The sequence below is a fragment of the Myotis yumanensis genome, unplaced genomic scaffold (assembly GCF_028538775.1).
Source record: "Myotis yumanensis isolate MYYU_CA2020_CCGP unplaced genomic scaffold, mMyoYum1.0.hap1 SCAF_17, whole genome shotgun sequence".
In the NCBI taxonomy this organism is placed as follows: domain Eukaryota; kingdom Metazoa; phylum Chordata; class Mammalia; order Chiroptera; family Vespertilionidae; genus Myotis; species Myotis yumanensis.
This window is the reverse complement of record NW_027223768.1, coordinates 7,814,316-7,834,789: the sequence shown is the minus strand read 5'-3', so window position 1 is coordinate 7,834,789 and position 20,474 is coordinate 7,814,316. Positions and strand designations below refer to the sequence as shown.

General features: G+C 51.3%; 1 protein-coding gene and 1 long non-coding RNA gene across 3 annotated transcripts in view; one reads left to right on the top strand and one right to left on the bottom strand.

Moving 5' to 3' along the window:
• Positions 1-1,798: 1,798 nt before the first annotated feature.
• MAGI3 (membrane associated guanylate kinase, WW and PDZ domain containing 3) overlaps positions 1,799-20,474 on the bottom strand; it is a 144,072-nt gene continuing 125,396 nt past the window's right edge. The window contains exons 14-22 of one of the 2 annotated variants that reach the window (XM_070396699.1): positions 19,127-19,319; positions 16,947-17,135; positions 11,954-12,139; positions 9,666-9,768; positions 8,946-9,036; positions 8,306-8,449; positions 5,514-5,652; positions 4,862-4,952; positions 4,266-4,337 (exon numbers count right to left, since the gene is read on the bottom strand). In XM_070396699.1, the coding sequence (XP_070252800.1) occupies positions 4,903-4,952; positions 5,514-5,652; positions 8,306-8,449; positions 8,946-9,036; positions 9,666-9,768; positions 11,954-12,139; positions 16,947-17,135; positions 19,127-19,319 (1,095 nt within the window). In that variant the 3' untranslated portion in view covers positions 4,266-4,337; positions 4,862-4,902. Of the gene's footprint in view, positions 4,338-4,861; positions 4,953-5,513; positions 5,653-8,305; positions 8,450-8,945; positions 9,037-9,665; positions 9,769-11,953; positions 12,140-16,946; positions 17,136-19,126; positions 19,320-20,474 lie in introns of both variants that reach the window. The other variant, XM_070396698.1, reaches the window with a different exon arrangement.
• On the top strand, positions 3,294-7,114 carry LOC138995901 (uncharacterized). Its single transcript, XR_011468690.1, has 2 exons — positions 3,294-5,051; positions 5,487-7,114. It is a non-coding gene; the product is annotated as an uncharacterized lncRNA (long non-coding RNA).

Genomic DNA, 20,474 nt, shown 5'->3' with positions numbered 1-20,474 from the left:
TTGGGATTATCGAGAACATTTATTAAATGTAATCTCCTCTACACACGCACTGGCTAGTTTAGTCATTTAAAGGAACCCTTTGCCTTTCGCAGTTACTGATGCCGCCGGGAATGACGACGTCTGAAGTTCACCAGAACTTCCACCCCTCCCTGCGCGTGTCCGGGGCCTGCAGCTCCAACAAGACGTCACTCAAGGTAGCAGTGGTGGTTTGTTAAGGGCAAGATAGGCCTCTTGACTTGTGTGTTTGCTAAGAGTTCTGCTTGACTTGGAGGGAAGCGTTAGGCTCAATGAAAGCACTTGGCCGTTTTTTGTCTTTTGGTATCTATGTGAGCAAGATTCAGAGTTCCCTAGTAGCTAGAATTCCTTTCTTATGGCTCCATTTGCACAGCAGCATCAAAGAGACCCAAGGGAGTGGGTATCTTTGAGTTAGTGAAAGCAAAGATGACAGGTTTCATGTGATCGTTGTGGCATGCTTTCTGCAAGTCATTGTGTTGCTGATAACCCTTAAAAGCATGACCAGGAAAGAGCTGCTCTGTAAATAAACCTGTTACTGCTTAGAAGCACAGACCGTTCCTGGGCCCGGAGCACGCCACGGTTAAGTTGCTCTGCTGTGTTCTTCAGACTGAACATCATGTTTTGTGGCTGGAGTCTGTTTATACCGTGTCCCGTGGTCAGGAACACGCTGGGGAAGTCAGACTGTCACAGTTTAGCTAAACTGAATCCTCTGGCTCCTCTGGCTTCTGTAAACCTAGTCTCTTTGCATGTGGGCCCTGTGACACATGAAATTCATGTAGCCGTGTGTTTGGGCCAACTTTAGAAGCACTGGGCCTTTTCTACAGGCGACTACCTTACTATTAAAAAAGAAAATAACCAAGAGTCTCCGGTAGAAATAAACAGCCAAGTGCTTCTCTGCGTCCAGGGCTCCTGAGATAGTTGACTGTGCAGTGACGTCACTAGGTTAGAACAGATAACGTTATAGGACAGTGATGGCGAATCTTTTGAGCTCGGCGTGTCAGCATTTTGAAAAACCCTAACTTAACTCTGGTGCCGTGTCGCATACAGAAATTTTTTGATATTTGCAACCATCGTAAAACAAAGACTTATATTTTTGATATTTATTTTATATATTTAAATGCCATTTAACAAAGAAAAATCAACCAAAAAAATGAGTTCGCGTGTCACCTCTGACACGCGTGTCATAGGTTCGCCATCACTGTTCTAGGAGCTTGGTCTGCTCTTCCTAGTGAGACTACATAATAGCACCCAGAACTTTCTTTGTGATCAGTAAGAAAATAATATCCCCCCAAATAACAAGAAAACGGCTTGCTGCCACTGCCTGCATCCTCCACTGGGTCCCATCTCCACTGTGGGCCTGGCTTTACTCTCAGTGCTGAGTTCATGCGATGGTAGGAACTCATTTTTCCCTTTAAGAAGATTTCACTAACCATGTCTTGAAATAGGTTTGAGGCCTGTTCATACCAAGAATTAAACAAAATCAAGTCAGAACGCTTCATTTGAAAAGTAAGTGTAACCTGTAGTAAATACTTTTAAGTTATTCTAATGTGAAACCTCATAGCCTGATGAAAATAGCTTTTGTGACCTTGTGGTAACTGGGCTTACGCTGTCCCCGTGAGAAAAGGCTAGTCGTGCGTTTCCAGTACGTATAAGAAAGGATTTGGGGTGGCAGTAAGTTACTTATGCAAAGCTATTTTCTTCACAATGAAAGGTATAAAACGGGTTTAGAGTTGAACATATATGGGTAAAGTCATCATCAGTGTTTTCTTGGTGGCAGGACTGTGTGTGTTACCTGGAGGGACTAAATCTATTTGAGGACGCAGACCACGCGCTGGTTTTTGATTTTTTTAATATCTATATAAAAAATAGCGAGCCATTTACAGATCTTTCTCTAATCAGAACCTCAGGTGTATATATATAAAGGTACTGTACAGTATATAAACATTTACAACCAGTACATCCATATTTGCTTAGCATTCCAAGGCCACATTGCTAAGTCAGAATAGAATCGATACAGTGACAGGTTACTTAGGAAAAAGCCACATCAGACTGACAACACATGACATCCAAGTCATGTCACAGTTAACAATAAAAATAGGATTGTTATCACTAATTGTGGGCTACGGGGGAAATAAATCATTTCTGTGGCGCTAACTCTGAGCGTAACCAAGCCTAGTTCTGCGCTGCTCCGGGGTCACAGGAGGGGGGTCGGGACAGGCCGAGTCCCTCGTCCCAGGAAGGAGCTTCACAGCCAGACGCCGAGAGGGAGGGGCCTGGACACGAGGTTTCACAACAAGAGGAACCCGAGTGACAGGCAGTGTGTCCAGACACTCCCACAGGGTTTTGTTCTGAGAAGTTGCTTTATTTCTAGGTGCTACTGAACGCTGCTTCAGGGGCTGAAAAACACGGCTCTCCTGTGGTTAAACCCTGCCTCCACCTCCCGCAGCATCTTTCCTTAGACCGCGGGTCCGCACAGGCGACCGGAGGTTTGGGCTCCCTCTCTCGTCTTTAGACGGAGTCAGTGGAGCGAGGAAGGCAGGGAGGCCCAGCCTGTCTGTCCCCTGCGTGTCCTCACCTGCGAGGGGGCTGAGGCTCGGCAGCCTCTGGGAAGCTGCTGGCATGACAGACGGGTTCTGATTGTGACGCTTCAAATATGAAGTAACAACCAGTGACTTAGCAGGTGCCACCAAAATAGCCAGAAATCGAAACCTGCTAGTTTTTCTTCGGCCAGGAGCACAGGGTGTTCCCACAGGAGCGGCCACGGTCCCGGCTGGGGGGCCAGGAGGTGGGCGCTGCTCGGCTTCAGTGCGGTCTCCTGCGGAACGTGCAGTTGTAAGTAATACCTTTAAGTTACTTGAAACACCTTCCCCAGCGGCACTGAAACAGAAAACCGCGGAGGTCAGGATCCGACTACCTGTTTTTCTTTGCGGCAGGGACAGCGATGTTGTATTTCTGAACTGGGACGCCATCGGGAGCTGTCGGAAGAGGCACCGCCATCTGTAGCCACGAGCGAGCGAGGCCCCCCCTCCTGCGGGGACGCGAATGGTCCTCTGTAAACATGCAACATGCGACTGAGAACACGGCCTCCAGGCCACGCCTCGGCGTCACTGCCGCGGGAATACTGCGCGAGGAGGAGGAAATGGACGCGGGGCAGCCGAGAACTTGGCACCGACCTAAAGTGAGTTGTGACCACACTGTTAACGTCACGTAGGCCATCTGTTGAGACAGCACGAGGGCGAGGCAGGCGCCACGGAGGGCAGGCAGCCCGGGGCCGGCGCGTCTCAGCAAACCAGGGCCCTTCATGCGGCCCGGTGACCGGTGAAGTCAATGTTCTCAGGCGTGAGGGTTTCTGGAAGAACGACTTGTGGGGGGAAACGCTTACATGGCCGGTCACAGCCGTCTCTCGGCCACCCCAGTCGAGCCCGAGGCCTTGCTGGCACTGGGCACCTTCCAGGGCCCTGGCGTGATGGGCGCCCGCCGGCCCGGAGAGCCCCGGCCGCTGTCGGCCGCCTCCTTCCCGCTGTCGTCCTCTGGGTCCGGCTTCAGCTTCTTTTCCGACGCTTCTCCGAAGGGGGCTCGCTTTCCTTTTTCACTTTCAGATGCTCCTCGGCTGGCAACGAGAGGAGTCTTTTTGGACGGGAGAGACTTCTCGTCCAGCCTCTTGCTTCTTTTCTCTGGAGAGCGAGCTCTGGTTTTCCCAGGAGGACCCTGCTTCGCCTCGTTCCTGACCCCATCCGCCGGCTGGGCGCCCTCGCTGGCCGGGGCCCCTGGGGGGTCTCTGCTGCCCTCGGTCCTCGGCTGCTTCTTGGGGCTTGAAGAGCGCCCTCTGCTGCTCCTGGCGGGGTCTTGTCCAGGACCTGCCCTGGCGCTGCTGGGCCCACTTTTACTCTCCCCTCTCCTGGGGCTGGAGGACCGGTCCCGGGGCCGTCTTTTGGGGTCACTTTTGAGAGGACCGGGAATCGTTTCTAGATGGTCCTCCACATAGCGACTGGCGGCCTTTTTAGGACTAGCGGACCTACCCCGCCGGGAGACACCGTTTTCCACCTTTAAGAGGTTCTTCTTGTCGCCGTGCCCGTGGCTGGCGGGTGGGTCCCTCTTGCTTGCGTTTTTCTGGAGGAGAGACTGATGGGAAGTGCCTTTCCTCCCAGGCGCCGCGTCCTGGAGTTCTGCCTGGTCCCGTGTCTGAGCTCTCGCCGAGGAGTCTCCAGTTACCGGCACGTGCGGCTCTTCAAACATGGACGCGGAACGTGAGGGTGGGGCCGATGGTGACTGTTCGTCGTAGATCACGAGGGGAGATGGAGGGTGAGAGGTATCCCAATCGCCTGGGGAGGAGGTGAGTGGAACATGGTTAAATGTTAGGAGTGAGGAGCGGTAAGGTTGGAACTATGACAGCCATTTGAAGTGGATGAGCATGTGAACAGTTTACGGATGTTTAGGTAGCTGTACACACGAGTACTAGTATCTCTACAAAGGCAGGTGTACAGACAGCTGTATTTGTACATCCAGGGTAGGGAGTTTCAATATACAGCAAATAACAGGATTCACTTTTCCCAGTTACTTATGTGTATAAGCCCAATTAAAACTTAAAATTCGACCCAACTACCTGGTCCAAGAGGCGTATTAATTTAGCTCTAACCAATGGCTACAGCCTAAGGACATGCTAAGTCACTAAGACAGGAGACTGCACTGTGGTCCCCGGACCTTTGTAAATAGTTCTCTTCATTAAGCCGTCAAAAGGAAACGGAAAAGTGCAGCAGAAGAATTAGATGTATTTCATAGCATCATTTTTTAACTAAAAAGAAAAAAAATAAAAGACGGAAGTGATTGACAAGACATGCAAATTTACCAAGTCTTTTTAAGGAAAGACCAAGAAAAGCCCTGAAAGCCTTAATGCTGCTCAGGTTTCACGTAGGAGCACAGACCGGAAGGAGCCAAACCTGAAGGAGGAAGAGAAAAAGCCTAGGACTGTGTGAACACATCACAGCGCAGTTAGCACAGACATCACCAGGTGCACGGCTACAAGCAGGTGGCGGAAGGTGAGTGTCGGAGGATCGCAGGCTGAGGGGCCGCGGGAGGTCCTGCACGAGGCCACCTCCTTCTCGGCCAGGGCACGCAGCCCAGGCACTGACATTGCAGCAGCTCCCACTGCTCAGCAGAGGAGCGGACCTGACGCCGCAGAATAAATGCCAGCTGCAGAGGTTTCAGACGGTTTTCCTGACATTTAAACCGTACGCCTCTGACACCCTTGTTCTTTACGGGCACATTTCTGCATTTTCTGTTGAAATTAGCTTCACATGTATCCCATTCCAGCAAAGTCCTGCCTGGAGCCACCTCTTTTGTAATATTATTTATAGCTAATGAAAACCATGCAATGTCACTAGCTGTCGAGGATTCTGGCTTTTGCTGGGACTGGGCGGGTAACTATCCCCTCCCAGTGCATGTTCCTCCTGCTGACCCTCCTACCCTCTCAGCTCTGCAGCTGCAGGCGCCCCGCTCACCGTGGTCAGGAATCAGGCCTGTCCCCGGCCTCAGCAGCAAGAGCACCTTGTTCCCGCCGGCCTGGATGAGCTCGATCGCGCGCGTGTGTGTGATGCCTTGCGTGGGCTCCCCGTTGATCTCCACAATCTGGTCCCCGACCTGGACAGGGAGCAACACACCGTCATCCGCTTCGCCTCCGTGGACTCGAGAGCCGCTCAGCCTGGCCCAGCGCCCCTGCCACTGGTAAGACCTTTCACCTGTGCACAGCGCCGCCCGCTCTCTCGCGTTGAGGAGGGGCAGGCAGATGGTGGCAGCAGAAGAGGAATGTCTAGCTTTACATGACTAGGAAGCAGGAGCTGGGCATCTTGAAATCAAGAACCAAATGAAATATTCATACGTTAAGACTGAAACTCACCTTGGAGAATATATTAATGTGAAGGCCGATTTAAATCCAATAACCGGCTCATATTTCATTACTGTGGTGTAAAAGGATTTCCCTGAAACAGCGGCCGCCAACCTTTTGGACCACCGGCTGGTGGCTGCTGCCCTAGAAGACTAGGGATTAGAATAAGATGCCTCGGTACCTCTGCTACTTCCTAGAAATGTCTGCTATTTTTTAGAGGAAAAATACGGACAAGTTTAACTTCTGCCAAGGGCCTAATTAAAGATGATGATGGTAGGGATTTTATTCCAGATTTGAAACTACATTTCAAGGTGAAAAGTAAGTAAAGGGTGTTGGCTTCAGAACAAAACAAGGGAAAATTAGCGAAAGCAATTCCAATAGCTGCCCGAGCTTGCTAGGCTCCCAGGAACAGCATCAGGGAGGCCGCGACCGTCACCCACCTCCTCCCACAGGGGTCTCGCCTCCCTCTCTGTGAAATGGGGGCGTTGGGAGGACTTAGAGGGATAGAACATGATTACAAACCAAGCACAAATGTATGTTAGTGTGAAGTTACCTATTGTCGGGCTTTCCAAAAAAGTCCTAAGGCAGTGGTTCTCAACCTTCTGGCCCTTTAAATACAGTTCCTCATGTTGTGACCCAACCATAAAATTATTTCCGTTGCTATTTCATAACTGTCATGTTGCTACTGTTATGAATCGTAATGTAAATATCTGATATGCAGGATGGTCTTAGGCGACCCCTGTGAAAGGGTGAGAACCGCTGTAGGGCATGAGTGTGAATTAGTTCACTGTAGAGAGCACAATGTGAAAATTGCAAGTAAACTATGAAGGGGAATAAGTGTTTTGCTGTGTACTTTTGAAAAAAATGGAGGAGGATATCAGAAACAAGATCAATAGATTACACAAAGTGGAAAAGAAATCTTTAAAAGCAAGATAATTGATTTTTAAAAAGCCCAGATTTCCTGTAAGTGACCGAAGAAGAAACATTTTCATGAGGAAGTAGATGACAAATTAGCACTAGCTGTATAATCCTGCCGGTCGCTAGAGAAAAGAGAATTAGAGCGGACAGTATGTGAAGCGTGCTCTGGGTACATCTTAGAAAACATGACTGAGGTTGTAATTAAGTTTAAGCACAGTCTTTGGCTTAAATGCACTATCCAGACCTGCACAGTTCTTATTGTTTTAGCACAAGTAAATTATAATAAAACTTGTAACTGAACGGATTTGCCACCAGGTGTCGTTTTTGTTTAACTTTAAGCTAAACTGGGGGAGAAGTGGAAGAGGTCCAGGGCTTGAAGATGTTGGCAGCTCAGCTTTGTACGGACCAGTGCAGGGCCCGGGGCAGACCGCAGCCCTTTGAGAGGGAAATGCAGACACCCTTGTGCAGCTTGGTTACTTTACAGTTTTAAAATGGGATGAGAACACGTCGTTTGGCAAACAGAACAAATTCATGTTCAGGTTTGTATTACTGAAAAAAAATTTGTGGGGGATGGAGAATAAGAACGGAAGGAAGAAGGGATAAAGAAAAATTTGGCTCTCTTAAACACTATCTTTAAGGCAATCTCACAATTTTTAAAACATCCACTAAAAATGGTATTTCTAACAGTTGTTCACATGATCATCTCATAACATGTCAAGAGCCCACAGGCCTCCCAAAGGCACTGGCAGGACAGGCCTGGTCCCTCTGCAGCCGCCACAGGCTGCGGCACCGGCGAGGGACCGGCTCGCTGAGCCTCAGGTGAACTCTGTACGGGGCCGGCACCCACCGCACAGCCGTGAGACTCGCACTAACACAGAGAGAACGTGTTGCCTGGGAGATGGCGAATCCTATACTTTCTGACTTTGTTCCATGTTAAACATGGACATTATTCCTTAACGCGAACTTTTCCCACTTCGGCCGGTTTCTCGTTAGCTTTGCCCGGAACCTCATTTCCTCCTCTCTACGTTTTAAGCAGATTTAAGGACCAGCCTGAGACCCACAGACACTCTCAACAGCTCTCCATCCATTACAAGTTCACATGTTCTCGTTTTAGTGAGTCACACTGTTTGCTAGCTGCTTCGTGTAACCCAGGTCCTGCCTACCAGCAGTGGATCCCAGGAACCAACCTTAAACAGTAACAGTAACCCTCTCATGAGCTAGAAGCATTATCCGTCCATTCTGTTCTTCCCGCAAATACCTACGGAGCGCCCACTAGGGACACGACTCAAGGTGCCGAGGATGCTGGCGCGATGGGAAGGGAGGGACAGAGAGAAGGGCGGGCGCTGGGTCAGAGAGGGACTGGCAGGCACGTGCCCCTCAGGTTTGAGTGACGCAAGATCTCGCTGCTTAGACTCGAGAGCCGTCCGCACACCCTTTCAGCAACTACTTCCCTGGAGCCAAAAGCAGAGGTGAAGAGCGAGGCCGACTCACGTGAATCCGGCCGTCCTTGAGGGCGGGCCCGTCCTCGGCCAGGCGCAGGATGAAGAGCCCCATGTTGTACTCCTTCCCCCCTCGGAGGCTGAACCCGAAGCCCCGGGGGCCGCGCTCCAGCTCCACCGGGTAGCAGCCCAGGCCCTGAGGGGAGGAAGGGAGGAAACGGGCTCCAGGGGCCGCTCGCTCACGGCGGGGGGGGGGACGGACACAGGACCTACCCCCTACAGCACTTGTACGGCGCCAGGAAGGAGCGGACGCTGCGGGCCCAGGGCTGCGCAGTTTTATAAATGCAGCCGAAATGTGGGGGGGGTTACATGTCTCCTCTACTAGCTGGTCAATCAGAGAACAGAATTTGGGGACGTGCTTCCTTTAAGTAGATTTTAACTAATTTTCCTGAAAAGAGCAAAACCCACCACTCCTCTGAGGAACTCAAACCCTGCTCTAAGCACTCAACCAGGGTTCAAATTTCTCCACCCGCTGGGCAAACCTTCCTTTCATTCTCCATTCTCTCCGGAAGCAAACGGAATGCCAACCACACAGTAGGTCCTCAAGAGTGACTGACTTGAACAAATTTATCTGATTTGCAATAAAAACCCCAGTGTGAACCGGGGGGAGGGGGGGTGGGTGGGCATCTCACCTGGTGGTGCCGGCTGCCCACAGTGGAGATCACGGCCGCGTCGGGCTGGGGGAGTTGCTTGTGGTCCGCCCACGAGTGTCTGTAAGTCTCACTGCGGGAGAGAAGCCAGGGCCCGCTCTGAACTGAGCAATCAAAACCGGCTGCACGTAAAGGCACCTTCCCCATTTCCTTTCAGAGCTGGGCCTGGCCACCCGCCCGGCACACTGCTGTGGGGACAGGCTACACTGGACGGAGATGCCGGGCAGAAACCGGCCCTTCCGCCAGCGTCCCGTCCGCAGGGCCAGGGGTCCCGGGCAGTTCACACCAAAGGAACTGCACCAAGCGACAGCCTGCGGCCCGGGAGCCGACCTCACCACACCAGGCGGCTCTGCTGAGCGCCAATGCCGGGAGGGGCTGCGCCGAGTTTCTAGTAACCGAGTGGTGATGGCCAATGTTTCGACTGAAGAGGAAATAAATAGGTATGAACACTGCTCTGCTGAGGTCGCCTAGGAGACAGCAGTCTTTGTGGGGCTGGGGCTTCCCTCCCAAACCAGGGCCCCGAGGGGCCGAGCCAGTGGGGCCGTGGCTTCCTTCCAGTCCCCGCGTGTGGGGCGCGATGGAGGGAGCGGGACCAGGAAGGACCTGAAGGTGGAAGATGCAGGTTCTCATGCTGACCTCCGGCTGCTCCTCATCACGGCGGGGCGGGGCGGGGGCAGCGGGTGCTGAGGGGAGAGGCCTCACCTGTCCCCAGGCGCGTGGCTGGCCTGTGACTGTCCCAGCGGCCGGTGCTGCAGGGCTGGGCTCTGCCTGGCTGAGTTTGTTCCCGACGGTGGACCATGATGCTCTGTTCAAAGGAGGAAAAACAGAACTAAGCATTTGTCCCTAAGAATGTGGAGGCCGAGTGGGTCCACCGGCACCAGACGGTACCACACGGTGCCGCTTCCCGCCTCAGTGGCCGACACGAGCCAGCTGCTCAGCTGTCGGGGGAGGAACGTGGCCGCCCTCCCCGTGTCCTCTGAGTCATGTTTATGTTTACGGAGGAGAACGGGAGTCACATTCTACTGCACACACTCCCCGCCGCCACCCTGATGTGGATTGTCCGCACACAGAAGAGTCAGAAAGGAACCCATGCGGGTCCTGCCGGCGAGGACGGGCTCCAGGAACCGCCTCCTAGCCTGTTCCTCTGTGGTTCCGGAGCTCACCCCCACCTCTGAGCCACTGCAGGAGGGGACAGGTCTGCGGAGGGGGGACAGAGGCCCGTCCGCCAGCCCCACGCCCCTCCAGCTGCATCCCTCATCCGGAGCAGGTACCTCGCCTGACACAACTCCAGCACACGCTCACCCTCGAGTGGACGAGTGTTTAGAAAACAGACGCAGGCAGAGCTTTCTAAGAGCAAAGAGGCGAGGAAAAGGCACATCCGTTCCCGCATCTTGGGCAGCAGCTCCAGGTCGGCTGCCCTGAAGGCAGCTTTGGTACCGAGCGCAGCATCTAGAGCTGGACGGCAGTCCTGGGCCAGGACCGTTAGAGACGGTCAGACTCACAGCTCTAAAGCGGAAACTCTCATGTCTTATCCCGTCCAAACATCAAACGTAGGAGATTGAAGTACCGAGGGGAGGGGCACAGCGTAGTGAGTAAGACCATGACTGAGCAAGGCTGATGGGGCTGAAACCTGAGCCCATCGCCCGGGCCTTGGAGGGCCCCAGCGAGCGGTGTCCACCCAGGACCCAGGGCAGACAGGAAGTTTGGGTAACTCCTTAGATGAAAACATGGCGCTGGGGCCGCCACAACAGAACAGACGGACTGGGTTAGAGGTCGTGGGGGGAACGGACACACATACACACTGCAGTGCACAACATCTTAATATGCAAGACTGACCCCTCATAGCTCTGCAGTTTCAGGCTTCTCAGCGGCTTTACACAATCGGGAAAGATGAGATGAGCACTATGTAATTCATAAAGAACAGAACGGGGCTGTTCAAGATGGTTCCCAAGTAGGAATTCCTGACCAAAGGCAGCTTTAAAGCAAATCGAGACACTAAGTGTGCTTCACGCCCCATTTACTGGCCATTCCCACCCACTCCCTTCCCCCCCTTACAGGGCGGCTGCCAGAGGAAACCGCCTCCCCGAAGGCAGCTCGGCCTGGGCCTGAGGCCAAGGCTCCGAGGCTCCGAGACTCTGAGCTCCTCAGAGGGTTTTCCCTCACTCCAGCAGACTTAAGACTTGTTATTTAAAAGGACACACGGTCAGAAAAGTCTACCAATCTCTCTCGCTGCTGGCTGCTTACTTCCCTGGCACACAAATGGCCACCACTCACTAGCCGGAGCTACTGTTGTCTTAAGCTACTGACACTTTATAATAAACTTTTTAATCCATTAAATGGAAAAGGCTGCCCAGCCAGCATGGCTCAGTGGTTGAGCGTCGACCTATGAACCAGGTCATGGTTCAATTCCTGGACAGGGCACATGCCTGGGTTGTGGGCTCGATCCCCAGTGTAGGGAATGCAGGAGGCAGCCGATCAATGATTCTCTCTCATCACTGATGTTTCCATCTCTCTCTCCCTCCCCCTTCCTCTCTGAAATATCTATATTTATAAAAGCCTAATATGCAAAGTGTCCTCTCAGGAGTTTGACTGGGAGTTTGGTCACTCGCTATGATGTGTCCTGACCACTAGGGGGCAGCACAGAACGAAGGAAGGCCGGTAGACACTAGGGACCCTAACCGTGCACAAATTTTGTGCACCGGGCCTCTAGTACAGGGGTCCTCAAACTTTTTAAACAGGGAGCCAGTTCACTGTCCCTCAGACCGTTGGAGGGCCGGACTATAGTTTAAAAAAAAACTATGAACAAATTCCTATGCACACAGAAGCAGCAAAAACACCCGGCGGGCCGAAGTTTGAGGACCCCTGCTCTAGTATATATATATATATAAAACGGAAAAGGCAAACAATGAGACTCCAGGGCACATTAGAGGGAGCCATGCCTTCTGCAGGCTCTGGGCCCCTCGGGGCATCTAGGTTGACTGCTCCCTTACCTTCCTCAGCGATGACCGTCAGCGTGACAGTGACGCCGGCGTCCTTGATCAGCTGGACGATGCTGTCGTGGGACAGGTCGACGATGGACTGCCCATTCACTGCTGAGATGTGGTCTCCCACCTTCAGCTTCCCACAGCGGTCAGCTGGGCTTCCTTCTATGACTCGGCCAATTTTATGAGGAATAACTGTAAGAAAAAAAATCCCCAGGTTTTCAATTATTTAAAATATCTGTTAGTGTTAGATTTATCAGCATCATTTAAAAATTTGACACATCAAAGAAAATTTTTGAAAAATACAGCAAAAAAGCACCACATGTGAGCCTCCTATCTAAATGCTGCTATTTCCGTATCTATAACCTTCCCCCTTCTTGCCCACATGCACTTTTAAAAAAAAAAATTTTTTTTTATTGCTTTCTGAGAGGGAGAGAGATAGAAACATCAATGACGAGAGAGCATCATTGATCAGCTGCCTCCTGCATGCCCCCTACTAGGGCTTTAGCCCAAAATCTGGGCATGTGTCCTGACTAGGAATTGAACCATGACCTCCTGGTTCATAGGTCGATGCTCAACCACTGAGCAATGCTGGCCAGGCCACATGCATTCTCTTCACATAGCTGCAGCCCTTTGCTGTTTTCCATTCACCGTAAACCTTCCCCCAGTCTTTATACCGTCATCCTACAATCCTGTTGAGAGATGCCTGACCTCGCTGATACTGATGAGAACAGCTTGCCAATGTGCTGGCCCTTGTCTGTCGCTGGCCGTTCCGGCTGTCGCATCGTGGGCTGTTTTAGAAACGGCTACAATGAGACAGCCTTCGGGTCTCTCGCAGGGCACTGACTCCCACGAGGGACCTTGTGAATAAACACAGTTCAAACTCCAGGGAGGACTCGGAAGTTCCTGGTTAGAAATCCAAGTGTAGCGGAACGACTGACCACTCAAATGAATCATACTTAGTTCTAGAGCAAAATTAATTCCTTGTATTCAGGCCTTTAGATCTTAAAGTTAGAAATTTTAAGAAGTGGAATTAGAACATTAACGCTTTCTGTTAACATTATTTGGCCCATGGATTAAACCCTACCCTGATCGGACAAAGCTGGGCCCACGCCCTTTGCACAGACCTGGGCGGTTCTATATGAACGCCCGGCTCACAGGCTAAAGGCTTTCCCGACGAACTATCAGGACACTTTCCTGTTACTGATGGGGCATCTGTACTAGACATGGATATTCCTTCCCGGGTCTCCGAGACTCCCTTCCCGAGGCCCGTGGACCCCGCAGGCTCCTGGGCCTGTGACTGCTGCCTGCCATGAAAAGGGACAATTAATATTTTTAAGTGGCACTCTGATGACGTTTAACTCCCACAGTAATGGGCTCCTTGCTTAAGTATTTCTGAGTCTTATTTGGTGCCTATTAGAGATATTTTACTTTTTAAAAATATATCTATTTTTGATTTCAGAGAGGAAGAGAGAAGGAGGGAGAGATAGAAACATCAATGATGAGAGAGAATCATTGATCGGCTGGCTCTTGCATGCCCCCTGCTGGGGATCGAGCCCGGAACCCGGGCATGTGCCCTTGACTGGAATCAAACCCGGGACCCTTCAGTCCGCAGGCCGACGCTCTATCCACTGAGCCAAACCAGCGAGGGCTGGAGACCTTTGAACAGGCCTTCACCTGGGACTGGAAGTTGCTGTTGGCCGTGACTGACGTTCCCACGGACGCTGCCGTTCCTCGGCCCTCCCAGGGTTTCACAGAGAGAGATCTTATCTGAAAGCCGCGGAAGTCGATGTGGGAAGCAAGTGCCTTTTAGCTCTGAATCATCTCAAGCCCTTACAATGCTGTTTTCCTTACAAACAAGGTCGAGAGGCAAGTGGCAGGAGGAAGGGCCACGTCCTGTGCCAGGTGGGAGCCAACGCTAATGGCACAACCAGTGGCCGACCAGAGACACGGGGCTGGCACGGGGCCCCTGGTGACTCTCCAAATCGATACCTCAGCTATTCTCCTTCCCAGAAAGAGTTACTCGGGCGTAGCGCTCACTCTAGATCCCCCGGGAAGAAAACGGCCCAGCCCCTCGGCCCGAGAGGGTGGCTCGGACTCGGGAAAGCATCAGCCAGAATTCCTGAGTCCTGGCTCCCTCTCAGACTCGAGGACGGGGCCTCCGGGACGAGGGACAGTAAAAGCAGTTGGATTGTCCTCGTCTCGGCGCGGACAGCAACACCGCCAAGCCGGTTAGGAACAACAGGGAGACCAGGAGGAAGACAGCTTCTGAACAGGCCCGGAAAGGACACGGACTTCAAGGTCACCCCTCGGAGCACACACAGCTGAGGCACAGTCTGCGCCCTGGTAGCTTCTCTGGTAGAAAAGCCTACAGACATCTGCCATCAAGTCCGTTCATCCGCCTCCACACAGCTCCGGCCTCAACCCGTCTCACAGACGGGCCCTCCAAACCTCTCATTTTAGGAAAATCGAGGGCAGTAGCTGGAAATGCCCCTCCTCAAAGGAACCCTTTGCAACCAGCACTGAAAAGTCTCGGATGAGGGAGACAGACACGGACACGCTGACGTCCTGGCAAAGCAAGAGCCAGCCAGTCCTCTTCATCCGAAACAGGAGTCTCTTCCGAGTCCTCATCTCGCACTGAGGCCGCTGGGCCTGGGCCCCGACCTCGGACAGAGTCACCGTGTGGAGCCGCAGACTTTAGAACTGCTGTGAGAGGCGCCACTGGGGACTTCCCTGTGACAAGTGTCAGAAGGAAAAAACAGTCCATACTGAGCTGGAGACCGACCTAGACCAAAGCCAGGCCCATAAAGGAAGGCCTCTTCCGACAGGCAGGCCCCGCCTGTGCTCCGATGTGCACTCTTCCCTAAACCAAACCTCTTCTGCCTCCCAGTGCGCGGCCCTGGCTCCGTCTGCGTGTGGGCCCCTCGTCCCGCTCACCCGGCCCAGCCTCCGGCCTCCGGCCTCCCTCCGTCTCCAGGAGCTGCCGGGGTCCTAGGAGGCTGCTCGCAGCTCGGCGTCTTGTGAGCCCGTTAACGAGCATGTCAGTGAGATGATCACTTCTGGCTTTGCACCCGACTGAAATCCCAAGTACTTGATGTAAGATGCAGTGCCAACCTCAGCCGAATTTACTATGCAAGCTGATAATTAATGAGCTGCAAACACTCATTTCCTGCCGCACATTAGCTGCTGCCTCGCTCTTACATTCTAATTGAGCTTTCTTTCCCATCTCATTACTCAAGTATTAATAAACTTCTCAAAGTTTCTTTTAAAAAAAGATCAAGAGACAGTGACAAACAATTTCACAAATAATGCCGAGGAGAATGGCGGTGGCGGCAGCGGCTACCGGCTAGCGCCGGTCCAGGCTACGGGCCTCTGGGCTGTAGCTCCTTTAATCCGCAGACACAAGCGAGACAGGAATCGGTACCACCGTCCTCCCCTCACAGAGGAACCTGGAGCTCTTAGAGGGGAAACCACGTGCCCAGATCAGAAACTGTTACAAGACCCCAGCAGGGCCTGAACCCAAGGTCGCCAGGTCACAGAGCCCAACACCGCTGACACTATCTTATAGAGACCCATGGCGCACACAGCCACCGGAACAGCAAGAAATTACTTTTTAAGTAATGCAACTGATTTTACCAAATTTTTCCATATTGCTCAGTTTTATGGTGAAGGTAGACTCCCCCCTGATTTTATAGTCCGAGAAAAGGAATAGCTTCGATATAAAAAGTGCGTAGCATCCATCATACCGAGTAATAATCTTTCATTGTCTTGGTTAATCTGAAAGGCTGGGTTATTGTACGCTCTGAGGTTTAGAATACGATGATCTGAAATGGTTGTTTTTGGAAATCCTGATTTCCAATGACATAACATAAAAGGCACCTAAAAGCTGCTTTCTTTCAGTTTTTGAATCAGGCCACATAATCATCCTCACAGCACCAGAGACAGTTCCAAGTGTTACCATAGCAACTGCTTATGGAAAAGGGAAAGTAGTAGCAGTGAGCAGTGGCCTGACACTAGAGCCATAACTCATCATGTCACCGGCTTCCTCCTCCACACGCGGGCATTCGTTTTGGCGAGATTTCTGCAAATTCGTTGGGCTCCCAAAAGTGTTGGCTTTTGTCACTAAGATTTTAGTGACCATCTCGTCTGAAAGGATCTCACGACCCAAGAAATCAACCCACAGGCAAAGACAAGAGGCATCTGTCATGTGGTCAGAGATGCTTATCGCCTGACTTAGAAAAACGTTACCAGACAAACATGATACATAAAGAATCATTTGCCGGTTCTCTTATTCATCTGGATTTTCTAATTACATTTAGAGATAATTATTTCTTAGAAACACTAAGATGAGACACATTTTCTATTTGGTGAATCATAACAGCCCTGAACATACTGGAAGTAATTCCTCTCTGGTGAGGGAGTGAATACATTCATCCCTCACAGATGAGCATATTCCGTTACGCCAGTTCTGGATATCTAGATTAATTTCCAAAGGTTCTGACAAAATGTTTGCCTTTCAATGAAGCATGCACAAGAAGGTCGCTTTAGAGGTAAAATATGGCAATTACTGTTAAATAACACAAAGGGACAACTGAAGACATATTTGGGTCAAGGGTTTTCTGTTAATCTGTTTTGCTTCCTCTCAGTTGCTTCTAGCATGGCATTCACTGCTGCATACACGATTTCTCCTAATTAAAAAAGCCACATGAAAACACTCGGCACTGTCCTCTGACTAGGAGTCAGGTCCCGTCCCCCACATACTGCCATAGAATCCCGATGTGAACCGAGCCACGAACCCTTCGTTCCTGGAGTCTGAGATGACACATGAACTAGGAGGTTGAGCCAGGTCACCTCATTGGAAAACCAAGAAAATATTCATCGTTCTTAAAGAGTAACGTCTCTAAGCCACCTGAGCCTCATGCCCGGTCAGTTTCGTGAACCTCAGTGGGAGACTCAGGAAGCTGGACCCGGAGGTGGCGACGGCAGGCCCAGCGGCCCTCACCTCCTGGGGGCGGCTTGGTTTTGGAGGTGAGGATGACGAAGCCGAACCCTTCATTCTCCTTCCGCTGCAAGACGACCTCATAGGCCTCCGGGGGCGCGGGCCTGGCTGCGGCGTCCGCTCGGTTCAGGCGTGGAGACCCATTCTGTGTCGAGAGGAAGGCTTGGGCGCTGTCATCCTCAGGCTGTTTCTCTACAATAAACATGATCAATAACATCATAATTTTTTTGAGCACGAAAGCGTTTTTGTGCTTAAGCTTGTCACACAAAAATTAGCTCCTAATAACAGAATAGAAAAGCTGCCCGCCAAGCTCTGGGCATAATCTGAGAGCAGATGTGGGCGGCAGCTGCCTGCGGACTGAAACAGCCTTAACGTCAACACCTGGAGAAATACACAATGGGACTCACTGCCAAGGGGGTTTTCAAAGTTTCTGTCAAATTTGATAGGAAAACAGTTCTTGAAACTGTTAGAATTCCAGAAAGGTTTTACCCTTGACCAGTGATTTTAACAAGTGCCAATGATGAGAAATGGCACAGTAAGCTTCCCTTTAAGATCAACTTTCAATGGCCCTGAGAGCCGGGCTGAGCTTCGTGACTCCTGGGCAGCGGCTGCACCAGGACAGGGTGCCGTCCATCACAGGTGGGACCGCGCTCCCACACAGCAGCGGCATTTAGGCCGCAGTTTCCTGGTGATGGCACCGGGCGAGGGAGCCAGGAGCAGTTCGCAGGCACGTGGCGAGCTGCCCACAGAACAGCAACCTCTCTGGGCAGAGTCGGCCCACGGCGTCCCCAGCAAATGGCCAGTTAACGTCCCCCTTTCTCTCCAAGGATCTTATCCTTGGAGAAAGAAGAGAAGTTAGTCCTAACTGATTTTTTTAAATTGGCAAATGTTGTGCCATACATTGATACAAGCCACCGTTAACAACCACAACACACCACCATCGATGACTACAAAAGACATTGTCTATTTTGGCTCAAAATCGACACGATCCTAGGACTGCTTTTGAATCTCAACCAAGTGCCACCAACGTCCAATCACTAATGAAAAAAATGAAGGATTTCAGGGCATAATTCACGGTCAGGATGAATTAGCTAAATGCCTCCAGTGATACCAAGTGGGCCTGACGCTGCCTCCGATGCCGCCCAGGAGCGAGCCAGCGGCGGGTGGCCAGGCCGTTCCCCTGCGTGTGGTTCTGTTCTGAGCCCAGGACCACACGGAGGCGACGTGCACTGGCATCTGTGTGCACCCCTAAACACCCCATCTTCCCGAAGCGCGGCGGGCTTTGCTTAGGATGCTGCCATCAGAAACACAGCGCCTCGCTCTTTCAGGGTAATGCAAAGACCTTAATCAATAAAGAAAAAAAAGGGAATGCAAAGACCATCGCATCAGCAGACACTGGACGTCCTTGCTGTGCCGCGTGGGCGCCCCTCACTGAAGGGGTCCGTGCCCCCACCTCCGGGGGGCTCACCGTCCGCACTACAGGGCTGTCCTTTTAAGACTGTAAGTGGCAAGAATTCACCTCTCAAAATTCCTATCTAACATTCACAAAGCTGTTGATGAGAAAAATGTGAGAGAGATTCGTATCTGAGCGCACAGACTAGACGGCGGGCTCTGTAATTAAACACCCACTTCAGTCCCCGCCAGTTCTGTGTCTCCCAACCTTTCTGGGAATAACTGGAAAACCAGATCATGACAGTATTTACATCACAGCGTGGTAAAGGTTAAATGACAGAATCCATAGGCCTGGGACACAGTAAGCACCCAATAAATATTAAATTACATTATACCAAAACTTCTCAAGTGGAGGCGTTCTGTCCTCTGAATATGTAGGATTTCATCAGGATCCAAAATCTTTTGATATTCAGCGAGTGGGACGCCTCAGTACGACTAGATAACTTTGTATTTGTTTTCAGAAAGCAGGTTTAACCTGGTAAAATCATCAATATATTAACCTAATTTTATTATGGACCCCCACCTTTTTCTTTTTTAGTGTGATTATTGTTTCTGAATCCTTCTGACCTTCCATGGCCTTCCCCAGTGAGGTCCTGGGTCCCGCCCAATGGGCTGTCTCACACACTATTCCACAGATTATGTAAAAGAGCCTGCAAACCCTCCTCCCCCTCCCGGGAAAGGGGCCGGGTCTCTGTTCCTTTTAACTCATCGGATGCAGCGGGTGCGAGTACCTCCGTAGAAGATCTTCCTCCTGACGGTTAGGAGCACGTGGCCGTTGCGAGCAGCCGTGGTCATGAGGTCCAAGACCTGCTTGTGGGACTTGCCCTTCACGGGGATCCCGTCGATGCACATCAGCTCGTCGGCCGCGCGCAGCCGGCCGTCCTTCTCGGCGGCACCCAGAGGGATGATGGCCCCGATGTAGATCTGACAAGACAGCCGGCCAAGACCCTTAACTACTGGTTAAGGCTTCCCGACCCAGCGCTGTGCAAACCGACAGGTTACGGCAGCTCAGCTCTGGGCCGGTCCTATTTAGAAAGGCGACATCGTAGACCAGTGATGGCGAACCTTTTGAGCTCGGTGTGTCAGCATTTTGAAAAACCCTAACTTAACTCTGGTGCCGTGTCACACATAGAAATTTTTTGATATTTGCAACCAGGGTAAAACAAAGACTTATATTTTTGATATTTATTTTATATATGTAAATGCCATTTAACAAAGAAAAATCAACCCAAAAAATGAGTTCGCGTGTCACCTCTGACACGCGTGTCATAGGTTCGCCATCCACAGCGGCCCTGTAAGTACCCACACCATCCCTTCTGGGCCCTCGGGTGGGGCACGAAGAAGACAGACAACACCGAGTTGCGCAATAACTTGAAAAAGTGCCACCATCACCACCATCACTGCAACAAAACCAAACCGTTCAACTCAAAAGCCCAATTCTGTGGGGCAGCCACAAGAGTAGACAAAAGTCTGTCGCCATCAGGAAAATCTCTCACACGCTGTTCACAGCAGCTGGATAATTCTCACGCCGCTGCCGACACATACCGCTATCAGTCCAAGTTCAGTACATCAAACAGAAGCATTTCTGGTTCCTAAATCTCAAAGCAGTGACTATTTTTAGGGGACAGAGTGGCTAAGGTACAGTGGCTTCCAGGTGAGCGTGTCTAGGTCATTCCGCTGGCTGCAGGGAAAGTCCTATAATTAGGCAGGCCCCAGTGCTGGGGCTAACTTCAGAGCTGCCAAAACCTGACATTGAAGAGAAAGGTTTCTTCCAAGTTGTTTGAGATAAATTTTTAAAATGTCACCACTATGAGTGCCAACAAAACAGGAAGCAATCCAACAAAACTCTCTCTTTTTAAAAAAATATATTTTTGTTGATTTTAGAGCAAGAGGAAGGGAGAGAGAAACATCAATGATGAGAGAGAAACATTGATTAGCTGCCTCCTGCACGCCCCCTAGTGGGGATCAAGTCAGCAGCCCCGGCATGTGCCCTGACCAGGAATCTAACCGGTACCTCTTGGTTCATTTGTCGATGCTCAACCATTGAGCCACACCAGCCGGGCTCAAACAGAACTATAT